The 13,138-nt window shown below is 52.9% G+C and overlaps 1 protein-coding gene across 4 annotated transcripts in view; it reads right to left on the reverse strand.

The window, feature by feature from the left end:
- The window catches only part of FAM135B (family with sequence similarity 135 member B), a 281,950-nt gene that overhangs the window by 73,077 nt on the left and 195,735 nt on the right, over positions 1-13,138 (reverse strand). For all 4 annotated transcript variants that reach the window (XM_045049512.1, XM_045049511.1, XM_045049509.1 and 1 more), the window contains exons 6-7: positions 10,830-11,003; positions 5,872-5,998 (exon numbers count right to left, since the gene is read on the reverse strand). In XM_045049512.1, coding sequence (XP_044905447.1) covers positions 5,872-5,998; positions 10,830-11,003 — 301 coding nt within the window. The remainder of the gene's footprint in view (positions 1-5,871; positions 5,999-10,829; positions 11,004-13,138) is intronic.

Here is a 13,138-nt window from a genome sequence, read left to right on the forward strand (position 1 = left end):
CCTTTGCTGGGGCCTGGGACTTTTCATCTGTTAGAAAATAGAAAATATATTTAAAATTTTATTTTCAGGATTGGAATGACATAATTACATATATACATGCACATATGTAGATACAGGTAGATGCATATGTGTGTGTATGCATATATATGTTTTGATTTTACAAGACATTAAAACATTCCATTGGCCCCCAAAGTATTGCGGGCCCTGGGTCCTGGGTACTGGACCTACTGTGTCTGGGGCTACGTCAGCTGTGGTCACCCCTCATATGTAACCAAGAACCTCACGGTGCACCAGCTTACCTCACCTACATCCAACACTAACTGAGCACCTGCAGTGACCAGTACCTCGAATGGGTGCTGGGGGCTACACAAAGGAAGATGCCCCACCAGGTGGGGGCTGAGGCTGACATTCCCATTAGTGTGGTGTCCCCGACCCCCTGCCCGGTCTCTGAGACATGGTAGGTGCTTGATAAATATCTGATGAGTGAATAGACTGACGGCAGCATCTCTGCTCATGGAGACGCATCGCAGTCGAGAGGCAATATGATGGTGCATTAACAGCAATAATGAACGTCCGTGCCTTAGCCATGGGACTCCGGATGCTCGCGAAAGGGATACGAGGATGTTTACAGTAACAAGGGTGAATTTAAAGCAAGGGTGAAGTACAAAGCGCCCAATAAAAATGGAAGCAGAAGAGTAGGAAGAAGGGCATATATAGGAGGTGGGAGACTTTTGCCTGGAGATCAGCCCTGTGCCTCGGTTTCCACCCCACCCAGCCCTTGCAGACATATGCCTGCCTGCGAGGGGCTGTCATGCCACAAGGCTCGGCGTGTAAGGCTTTGTAAAGCTCAGCACTTTGTATACATGTGCTTTGGGAGCATCACTCCTTCCCAGGAAGATGCTGGTTTACAACCCTCTGCCACCTGACTTAGCAGGAAAGTGGCCCCAGAGCCACAGTCTGGAATATTCTCTCAATGACACACTCCTGGGTCTGGAAAGTATGTTCTACGTCACATGAGCATGGAGGGATTTCACTTTGGTGGCCAACACATTCGTCTCAGACGCGTTCATCTGCTCTGGCAGAGCACGAGTCCCCCCCTCCCCAGCACGGCTTCTGTGATTTCCACAGGTGAGCCAGGGGCCAGGGAGGCTCAAAGCATCGGGTGGAACGCATCTGTTGGAAAGTTAAATGCCTAACGTCTACTTGCAAGGGCTTTTGTCCTCTTGCATTCAGATGTTCTCGGATTCCACGGTTTCCGACAGGTGCTCGTTCAACAAAGGTCTCCTGAGCACACTCGCTCTATCAGGCACACGCTGTGGACACAGAAAGACCACGCCCAGCCCTGCGAAGCAGCAGACTGACCGGGCGGGGCCGTGGCAAGAGGCTGCCCAGTCCTATGACTGTAGACACAGAACTAAACCTGTGTCCCGGCCTCTTCACCTGCAAAAGGAAATCCCACACGGTGGCTGGTGAAACTGACGGAGCCCTTGGGCGTCCACGGCTTCACGGAACAGGTGTTCAAAAACTCAATGCGAAATGATCGGCATCATACTTTACACACTATTGCGGAATTTTTAAAGCTTCGATTACTGCTTTGCCTCATGCACTAAATCCCACGACCCACCGAGGAAGAGGCCAAGGTGCATCCATTTGGGCCCCTGCAGCACACGGCGGGGGGGCGGCACCGAGTTGAGACTAAGCATGTGACTGATGGATGAGCACATGATGTACCGATGCTCCTGCCCACGGAGGCTGAGCTCTGAGGACCAGGACACCCTACGGCCTGTGCTCATCCACCAGGCTGCCATCCTCTCCCCGCGCAGTGGAACACCACCACTGATCTCAGCGACGCTGGGAGTGCGCGGCATCCCTGGCGGGAGAAAGGGATTATCCTGGTTTCGAGAATTGGATTCCTGATCCTGAGCACTTTATTAAGTGTGACCGCAGATCTTACGTGCCAATCTTGCCAGGCCACAGTACCCAGCTCCTCAGCCAAGCATTATCCTAGGTGTTTCTGTGAAGGTATGTTTTAGATGAGGTGAGCATTTAAGTCATTAGACTCTGAGCAAAGCAGATTTTCCTCCATGGCGTGGGTGGGCCTCACCTCATCAGTTGATGGTCTTAAAAGAAAGACTGACCACCCCCTGCCACCAAGAAGAAAGGATTTGGTCATTTGGTCAGCAGACTGCCTTTGGGCTCAAACTGCAACTCCTATCGTGTCTCCAGACTGCTGAACTAACCTGCAGATTTCAGATTTGACAGCCTCCAGAAAAGCATGAAACACTCCCTTAGCATCGATCTGTGCGTGCGTGTGTGTGTGTGTGTGTGTGTGTGTGTGTGTATGTACACATACACACATCCTACTGGTTCCATTTCTCTGGAGAATCTGGACTAATAAGTCAAGTATGTGTCAAACGTCCCCAACTGCACCAGGCAGTGACAGGGATATCACAGGGAAGATAGCAGAGAAAGGACTAAAGGGGACCTCCAGCATCATCTTGTCCAACCCTCTTTTACACATGAGGAAACTGAGACCCAGAGAGGGCAATGATCTGACTCAAGGTCACACAGCAGGTTAGTGCCAAAGCCAAGAACAAAACCACACCTAAGACCCTTCGTTCAATGTCCTACCCACAAGACCACACTGGGGCTCTTGGAGGAACGTTCGATTTAATTATGTGGATAAACTAAAAGAAGAATAATCCAACAGAGGGTTTTACTGAGCATTTTGTGCTGGGCTCCACGCTCCAGGCTCTTACATGCTTATTTCGTTTAATCTTCTCAGCAACCCTGCAAGGCAGGCATTAGTGTCCCTTTTTGACAGATAAGCCGCAAATCAGAGAGGCAAAATAATTCCCCTCGGGCAGAGCTTGCCGGCTCTTGATGGGGAGGGGATGGGAGCTCCAACTCTAATCTGAAGCCCCAGCCGCCTGGAGCTGGGAAAGAGGAAAGAGCCGGGATGCACACAGGGAGGGAGGGTGGGAGGGAGGGGCCCGGCTGTCGGGAAAGGGACCCATGATGTTTCATGCGGTCAACTCATTCTGCTATGACGCTCTAGCTTCTGCAAACGTCTCTGCACAGAAAGGCTTATTTTGAAGGCAACACCTGGTCTCTAATCCTTTCAGCTGATGCTGCAATCTGTGTGGATCCCCATGTTATTTGCTAATGCACTGGGCTTCCTGGGGATTTGGATGCACCGTTCCTAGGGGAGGCAGGGGGAGTGGATTTTGTTCTCTGCTCGGCAGCCCTTGCCTGGTGGGAAGGCACAGGGTGGGTGCGCGGCACTGAGCCCGCATAATTGGATGGGACCCAAATGGAAAATACACAGGGAAAGAATCAGGTCCCGAAAATAACCCATTGAGCTAAGCTCCATGAGCAAGTTCACTGCTGAGTACCCACAAATAAGCTATTTTATCTGACTCTTGTACAAGACAGGGATGTCTTCTTTGACACACATCCCCAAAAATAGCCAAGAAAAGAAACGGAAAGGGGAAGAAAAAACTATACTGTATCATGTTCCTGCTATGAGTCTATTTTTGTAGTCTTTATACATATTAACTCCTGAAATCCTCTCTAAAAGCAGGTATTATCCCTTTCTCAAGTTGAGAACCTGAGTTTGCAAGGGTGAATGAACGCCCTCAAGTCACATGGCATTGGGGAGCGTGGCAGGTGCCTGACACCATAATCTTCTCTCCCCCGTGTCACACCGTGTCAAAGGCAGAGATCTGGCTGGGTCATGCTCGGCTTCTCGGATGCGGCAGAGTCCGTGTCCCCCACCCCAGCCTGTCCCAGTTCCTGGGTTCTGAACAGTCTCCAGGGGCAGCCCCACACGGTGCTGGGCCCAGGGATGTGCTGCTGAGTGAGTTGGCCTCTATCCGCAGCCGCTCGGAATCAGGCGGAGGAGAGACAGAGATGCCTAGAGCCAACCATGGAGGGAACATTTGGGAGAGAGAACTTCTTCCTAGGAAATCAGAGAGTGCTTCTCAGAGGTGGTGGCATCTGAACGAGGCATCAGAGGATGTGCATAAGAGTTCCCTCTGGGAGATGCTGTAGCATAATCATCCCCACGTGTTCCCGTGGACCTAGAAAGGGCCCTTGTCTTGGAACATGTGTCAAAAATGTTTTGAACCGATCTCTGACATTCCCTAACGTCCTACGCCACATTACCTGGGAAATGGTCTGAGCTGGAGATTTTCAGGTAGATCCTCTGGGGAGGCACATGCGGGCGAGTGAGAAGTCGGCTGAGGGGGAAGCGGCCCTGGCCCTGTGACATGGTCACAACGAAGGCCTCGGTCTACCCATCAGGAGTCTGGAGCGGGGCTGGGCCTGCAGCAGGGGGGCTGGGGCTGATCCACGGGATGCACACAGCACCCACTAACGATGGAGGGTCAGTGCCTGGTCTTGGGGATACGCAGAGGGAGCAGGAAGTCCCGAACTCCCACCCCCTTGCTACTATCTGCTGGGTCCAGTGTCAACGCTGAGGACGCTGGTGCCTCGAGGCTCGGTGGCATCGACAAGTGTCTGGAGCCCACCACCGAGGAAGTTCTATCTGGCTTCAAAGGCTGCTCGTTCCTGGGCACAGAACCCTGCCCCGGGTCCGGGTCCCCTGCCCCTCGGGAGGGTCTCAGAAGCTCTCTCCTCAGCTCCTTGCATCGTGAGAACACGAGACACCGCGGCTGGCACCAGATGGAGACACGCATGGCTCAGCCACCTTTGCGGCCAAGCCTCCTGGCTGGGCCACAGGCAGGGAGAGGTGATGTCACAGGAGAGCCAGCAGAGCCGGATATGTGAGGAGGGGGCAGGGCTGCACGGGACAAGGGGGTGCCTCTTTCGTGTCTGGGTAGGCAGACTTCCACGCTGCTACTGTGGACTGTGTGACAGCTCACTGGGTCAACCCGACGGGCTACCGGGTGCCCAGACACCATGTAAAACTTTATCCCGGCTGTCTCCGTGAGGGTTTCTGGAGGAGACTGACTTGAGTCAGCGGACCGAGTTCATGCCGATCGCCCTCCCAAGGTGGGCGGCATCAGCTGACCGGCTAAGAAAATGCAGAACAAAAGGGGACAGTGAGAGAATGTCCTTTCCCTGCCTGCCTTCCAGCTGGGACACCCGCGTTCTCCTGCCTGCCCACTTGAGCTCAGACCGGAGCCCCCCACCGGCTCTCTCCCGGGTCCTCGGCTTGCAGGGATGGGTCATGGGGATGCCTCAGCCTCCATCATCACGTGAGCCAATTCTTTTCAACAGATCTCTTTATATATTTTGTCTACATAAATATGTCACCACTAGTTGGAAATACTATCATCTGCCCCTCCCTCTATCCGTCTCTAACGCAGGCTGGTTATTTCTGAGCAAGTCCCTAACAAACGTAATGACGTGTTGGCTCAGGAGAAGTCCGGGCACAGCGACCCTGAGTGTGGCCAAAGCCCTGCGCCTCACAGAGAGGTAATGACGGGAGTTGACTGGGAAGAAGGAAGAAGGGAACGGTCAGGATGTGCATATTTATTGAGCGCCTACTGAATACCAGCACTGGACTAGGACCTTCACACTCATCGCACCGATGGCTCCACACACAACCCCAGAAGATTACTGAATCTTTGTGAGTCCACTCTTCAAGGGGGGAAGCTGAGGCTCAGAGAAGTGAGCAAGTGGGAGACGGAGGCGGGCGTTGACAGGGGCTCACGGCCGACGGGCTGTCCAGGTTACCATGGGGACCGCCCAGAAGAGGACCCTACAGCGTCCACCCCAGGGTCCGGCATGAGGAATATGTTTCACAGAAAGGAAGGAACGGACGGACGGGTGAGAGGAAGGGGCCCACGCGCACCCCTGCGAAGCTGCATCTGGCCCCGGGGCCACGTCCCGTGTGGACCTTACCTCCGAGGAAGTCGGCTTGCAGTACCCAGCTCCGAAGACCAGGTTCTCCAGAGAGAGGCTGGACTGCTCCGGTCCCGCGTCTGGGCCGCCTTTACCAAGCCAGGACCCTCTTCCCGGACGGGTAAAACTGAAAGGCGGGGGATTGAAGAGGGAGAAACAGTGTGAAGAAAGCGATGGTGCTGTTGGCTCTGCCCCTCCGGGCCGTCAGTGGGACACGGCGAGATAAGCCACTTAGAAGGAGCAGTCTGCCCCTCAGGATGCCAGCCTGACAAGGGGTGCACCCGGCACGCGATCCTGGGAAGCGAAGACGGCACACAGCCTGCTCTGTGAACACGAACATGCCCGGAAAGGCCAACTGTGCACCTGCCGAAAGACACCGAGGCACAGCTCCAAGGCCCCAGGACCAGAGGGACAGAAGGACGGGGGCTCCACCCGCTGCTGTCTGAGTCCTGTGTCTGCTCCCTTCGGGGCACAGTCTGGCGTGAGCTCCTTCAACCCTTCCCCTCCCTGAGCCTCCATTTGTCCTGTAGAAGAGCGTGAGCATCACGGGTGCTCAAGGAATCTCCCTGGAAGGATCCAGTCCAAGCGACCCACATCCCTGCTTAACGCCCTGACGGGAAATAAAGTTAATATGATACTTTTAATTCATGTATTCAAACATGTATCCGGTGAGCGCCACAGGCCTGGCAGTGAGTCAGGTGGCAGGTGGCAAGACGATGGAGGCCCAGCCCCCTCTCTGTGAAGACATTTGCATAGAGAGGGAGGTAGAGGGGATACCACGAAGGTGAACTCAGAACAGGGCGCACCCGAGAGCAGTTTATAAAGCAAACCAGGGGGGAGGAGGGATAGTCGAGGGGTCACCGATAGAGCACGGCCCAGGGGGTCAGGGGCCGCCATCCAGGCTGCTCTGTCCAGACTGGGAGCCCGGTGACAGTGCCCATAAGCTCCATGACATGGGGAGGGGACAGCTTTTATGCCGGGCAAGCTGACACCAGCACCTTCACTGGGGCCTCTGAGGATTCTGTGAGACTGGCCCAACGTGGCTTCAAGTGCAGCGTCAGACAAACAGCAGTCATTCGATAAAGGCTCCAGCTGATGCCGATGACACCACAAATACAATAAAACCTTACACGATCATTATTATCTTTATGTAGCCACCGCTGCTATAACACACACCTAATCGAATAGAATATAGTCATTACTCTGATTTGTTTACTGCGATTTTTTTTTAATTTTTTGACCTTTATTTATTTTTGAGAGAAACAGAGACAGAGTGTGAGCAGGGGAGGGGCAGAGAGAGAGGGAGACACAGAATCCGAAACGGGTTCCAGGCTCCGAGCTGTCAGCACAGAGCCCGACGCGGGGCTCGAACTCATGAACCATGAGGTCATGACCTGAGCCGAAGTCGGACTTAACCGACTGAGCCAGAACTGCAATTTAAAGCAAGGGTACATTTTGGCTACAACTGGATCAAAGGAACATTGCAGGAAAACAGACAACATGTGCATGAGCAGCGATGCTCACGGCATATTCGGGGGCAGACTGCAAGGTAGTAACTGGAATCACTAGCTATTTTCCTGAACTGTGGCCTTGACTGACTCTTCCAGAGGATCTGAATCCCCCCAGTGGAATCCACCTGCCCCATTTAAGGCTGAAACACTGGAGTCTCTTCTTGAGGGTGTTTCAGGGAAGGCGGAAGTTCTTTTGAGGTTAAATTTTAATTTCTCACCTGCTCCTTCCTGATTGGACTTGAGGAATGCTGGGAAACTCACTTTTCTGGAAATACCAGAACTTGCCCCATTTGACAGGTGTTTCCCATCATTTTAAAGGGTTGCCTTTGTTCCCAGCCACTGTGAGGTAACTAACAGAAATCCTTCCTATAAAACCGAGAGAACAAAAGACAGTTCTATTTTAACTGCCATCCCTGGAGAAGCCAGGCTCTGACGCTGAATGACTCTGTGCGCTCCATTCGATTTGCAAGGAGCTGTTTCCATCAGAAGGTTAAGTTTTCTACGAGGAGTTTCCAGGTCCCAAATCCTCGTTAGAGAGTATCAGGGCTCCCAGCGGCAGGAAGATGGCTGTTCACAGCCATCTGGGGCAACATGGACACTTAGCTCCTAGCTGGACCCTGGCTCTCGTCTCCACCCTGATATCGCTTCCAGCCCAGCCGACTCTGGCCGCAGGAGGGATCTTTACAAAACACAGGTCTTACTGGGTGATTCTTCTGCTCATGTCCTTCAATGCCTAAACAATGAATGGATTTTCAACTCCTCAATGTGTCATTCGTTACACTGCTAAATGAGACCTTTATCCTTCCAAATTTATTTCTCACTGTGCTAGACATGAGGCCGAGATCGGACCCCAAGATGTGCGCATGGCGGGCGCTGCATAAATATTAATCAACGGAATGCGTGGCCAAGGGTTTACGTGTGCTATCTCATTTACTCCTTCTAATAACCTTCCCGCACAAACTGCAACAGAAACTCGGGGAGCTTAAGTCATGTGCTGGAGCTAACGCGCTCACTCAGCAAGAGGCTCAGAATAGATCCCTCTGACCCCAAAGCCAACAGTTCAACCCCACCCTCCATCACATTCCCACTCCCAGGATGGTTCGCTTGCTGAACTAGAGTTACTTACGTATGTTTCTGCCCTGCCAAACTCTAAGCCTCTTAAGGTCCCAGATCTGATCTGCTCATCCCAGAGCTTCCTGGCTTGGCCTTTCCAGAAATGGGTCAAGCTTAGGCCACCCACCACTAAGCAAGCACATGGTCACCATGTGCAGCATAGACGATGAACTTCATCTCACTGCACTCTGTTCATCTCTGCTGGATTACTATCACTGCCTATTTCGTAAGTTCCCTCCCTCCCTCCCTCCCTCCCTTCCTTCTCCTTCCTTCTTACTTCAATGTTGAAACAGATGTCTAGAGTGGTTACACATCACTCCGAGGACCCCCAGGAATTATCTGGTGGCTGCAGACAACAGGACGGGCCTGACTCCAGCTGAGGCACAACAGCTCAGTCTTAGGCCCCAGAACCACCGGCAGGGCACTCCTCTTTCCTACCCTGGGCCCAGCGCTGAGGGGCCCGGGGTGGGGGACGGGGGAGGGGGGAGGGCGTGGCTATCACCTCACTTCCAGCAGGTGACAGCCAGCCACTCATAGGACACCACCTCCCGCCATCAGCCCCGTGTCACTGACGGCAGACTGTGTCCTGAAGTCTGCATCAAGGCCACTTTTTGCCAAGCCTCAGAGCGAGCACACAGCCAGGGAATATCTCTGCAGGATCCTCATGCCCGCCCCCCCTTTCTGGATTCTATTTTTCCTGCAATTTCCCAAATTCAAAATTTCCAAAAATGCTTTCCTTTGATTATACCTATGATTGCTATTAATATTTTCTGCCAAACTCTGAGCAGCACTTGGCGTATAATAACACCATAAATGCAGACAAGGAAGTCTATCGCAACATCTCCTTAGCTGCCCCCGTGGGATATACTGTGCATACCCTAACACTGGTCCTGGGGCACAGCAGGCCCTCGATATAGCGATTGAGAAAGAACAATGAATATTCCCATGGTCTTCCTTACAGCGCCTTCCTTTTTCAGGGCCCAGTTTGGAGGAGCTCGACCCTAGATGGGCAGGAGAATGTCCACATTGCCAGCGGAGCGCTGGAGGCCAGGCACGGCACACGCACAGCCCATGATGCCAGCCCCCTCCACCCTCAGTGCCCTTGGCTCCTTTCATGGGCTCTGAGCTAACTCCCCAAGGGCTCTCCCTACGTCAAAACCCTACACTGCTCAAGGCCCAGCGTATGCAATGCACCCTTTCTTTCAGAAACCTTCTCACCATGCTCCTTAGCCCACTTAGTCTTTATCTCTGGACGACACTTCTCAGTTTGGGGATTATGGTTGATTGGACATATATATCCATCCTGTCCACCATTCAGATCAGTGTCTGAATTAGCTCCCACAGCAAGCAGAGCCTGGGGTGGGGCTCGGCTGAGGGGCACGGGGACTGGGTAAAGGCCTCCAGGAACAGCATCTGCGGGCCCCGTCAGCCAGCCAGGATCCCGGCTCCTTTCCTAGTCGCTGACCCCAGCAGGTGATCGGAGCCAAGCTCTTACCCAACCATCAGTGGGGACTGGAGTCTCATGCATATTAACCACCAGCAGTGAGAATTTCTCCTTAAAAGGGGCACTGGAACGTTAGTTCCTTCCCAAGACTCCACATCACAAGATTCTATCCCTGACTGTCCCTTTGCACGCATGACCACCTCATGCCCACGTGCACGGGCAAGGTTAGGAAGTGACCTGGTGCACAAAGCAGGCCATGCCAGGCACATGAGGAACATGCTCACCGTTGCCAGCTCTGTAGCCCCCTCTTGAGGATGCATTAAGCCTCGGTGCATCACAGGGCTTCACTGACAGGGTGAACACAGGGCCATATGGGTGGCCTTGCATTTGAACACATGGCAACCTGGGGAGGGGCGCAGAAAACAGAGTCCCTGTCCCACGCTTAGCCACTACCCTTGTTTGAGAGCCACTAAGATCTGTGCACGGGACATGAGTGCTCCTGGTTTGGAGAGGAAGACTGTGCATCTCAGGGACACATGGTGACTTCTCAGATAAGGCACGGTTAGAAAAGGCAAAGCCAGGTGCAGGGCCCAGGTCCAATCCGAATCTAGTCTTGCCAGGTCTAATCCGTTGTTGGCAGATTCAGCCCCTTGGCTCCCTGCCCACGCGCCCTGGACTCCTGATGCCCTCTCCGCACCGCCCACCGCCCACCACTCCCCTGCCCCCGAGGGAGGCCCAGAGCTTAGACCCTCCTCCTGGGAGAAGCCCCTCTGGTCTGCGCCCATCAATCCCGGCCAGCCCGGCCCCCCCTCAGCTGCGCCGTGGAAGGAGTATAACGAGAAATCCAGGCAGCGCCCCACGCCTCCGCGTTCATGTGCATAATCTCATACCTGATCAGGGGCTGCTGCAGAGCCACCAGGGCCGCGTGGATGGTCACCGAGATCACCGACAGGTGGAAATAGTCGAACATGACGGGGACCTGGTGGTGCAGGCCTCTCCGGGGGTGGAAGTGCAGGCCGAGCGTGCGGCTGCTAATCAGGGGTGCCCCCGCCACGTCCCTCAGCCTGGAAGGCAAGCGAGTGAGCCCAGGTGAGTGATGGCAAGCTATCCCTGCTGTCACCCAGGCAGGTCTGCGTGATGGCCCCACCCCAGGCCAGCCACCACGCACGAATCATCTGATCCGTCCCCTACAATCACCCTGTCTGGTTTGAAATCCCTGAGGCTCCGAGAAGGAAGAGAACTCAGGAGGCATCACACGGTTACTTCTCAGCAGCCCCGGGGCTCATGCTTTGCTGCCACTGATACCAAGCACCCCCTCCCCTGTCAGGCCAGTGACGGAAAGACGCTCAGACCCCTTTTCAGGGCTCACATCGACCCTGAAGCCCTGGGCCTCCCTCCCACCCACGCTGCTCGTCTCCCTCCACCAACGTCCAGCACAGCACTGCCTCGTGAGTCTGGGTTTTCTGCCAGAGTCCTACCTCTTATGGCCAGCAAATTCAACTAATTCGTCCTTCTGTCTTAATACCTCGCATTGTATCTGGCAAACTGTAGACGTTGGCCAAATGTTTGCTTATGGAAAAGAAGAAGTGGCTGACCAAAGGAATAAATGAGTCCCAAAGCATAGTGGCTGAACAGTCTGACAAGTTTCGAGACGGATTCCTGCACCTTTGCTCTAGCATTCTGTCACTGGGGTGTGTCTGATTCCTAAGAGATGAACTGGCTGGTAGGCAAGGCCCAACAGAGCCATTGGTTATAAAAAAAAAAAAAGGGGCTGATTCTTCTCTAAATAAAACTCTTCCAGTGCTAACCTCAAGTTCTGGAAGCCAATCACTCCGGCTCTCTAAGTCTCTCTGAAGCAGAGCACTTGGGAAGCATGGATGGGGCATCTTCCATGGGTAGAGCCCAGAGCTCAGAGAGTATTCAGAGGACAAACTTCTCCTTCCTCCGTAGATGGAAATGAGACACCGGGAGAGGAAGGGAAGGGAGCGGACTCCCAAGACCCAGCTCAAGGGGCTGGGATCCCCCTGGAATCCTGTCGCTTGGCTTGTGTGCAAATTGGCAAGTAAATCATTGCAGCCCAGGGTGACTCCGTAAACAGACCACAAACAACAGCCTCCTCTCTTACCAGGCAGAAACCTGATGGGGATGGGGAAAGGGGGTACCTCCCGAGTCTCAGAAAGCCATTAGCATTTACATTCACTTTAATTCTGACAATAATTTACTGAGGCCTTACAATGAACGGAATCCAGTGTTTTCCCCTTAATCCTTATGACCGTCATATGAGGTCTTTACTAGTATTATTCCATTTTCAGATAAGAAATCAAAGCCAGCATGGGTTAAGTGACTTGTTCCAAGTCACGAGACAAAACTGAAATGCTAGACCCACGTTCATCTGACCACACAGTCCCTTCTGTGGTGCTGGACTTCGTCACTTGGAATCCATTCAGACACAAGCTTGTGGGAATCACAGACATATTCTTAGGCTAGAACAGGAGGAGGTGAAGCACACGTCAGGGGAGCAAAGGTGCCAAAAATGTTAAAAGAATTTAAGCCACATCAATAGGAGTAAAGAACTCAGATTAAAGGAGGTGATAGCTGCTTTGTGTTCAATAATGGATAGAACCAATCGATGGAGATAAAACTCAGTTCGTGGGGGTCTCAATTTAGAAACGATGAAGGTCACCCTGAGCACTGAGTTCCTATAAAGGAACCAAAAAGAGATCAAACACAAAACACAGAGAAAGAATCCTGATATTTAATTGGAGATGAAGAGATGACTTTATTGAAGAGTCTTGTTTATCTGATCTTAAAGGGTCATCCAGACTGAGAATTTTCCTAAGTTGTTGCAAGGATTAAAATCAAGGGCAACCGAAGAAAGGCACACAAAAAGGACTTGTTCCTTAAATAAAGAAGAATTTCCTCATAGGCAGAACTGTCCAGGGACAGAAGGGGATCTGATGGGAAGGAGTGAGCTTCCCGTCCCTATGCAGGCATGTGCTCATGGGCCTTTGCAAAGTAGCAAGTGCAAGTGTGAGAGGGCCGACTGGAGCAGGGTGATCTTGACTTTGGCCCTTCCAAATCCCTGATATTCGATGCCATGCTTCCCTATTTGGTCTCCACTCGGGCCTACATGGTTCTAAAGAAGCCATCTGCCTGGGTCATGTTTCAAAACCTAATGCGTATCCCCAGGATGTGCTAC

This window comes from Felis catus, chromosome F2, assembly GCF_018350175.1.
Source record: "Felis catus isolate Fca126 chromosome F2, F.catus_Fca126_mat1.0, whole genome shotgun sequence".
In the NCBI taxonomy this organism is placed as follows: Eukaryota; Metazoa; Chordata; class Mammalia; order Carnivora; family Felidae; genus Felis; species Felis catus.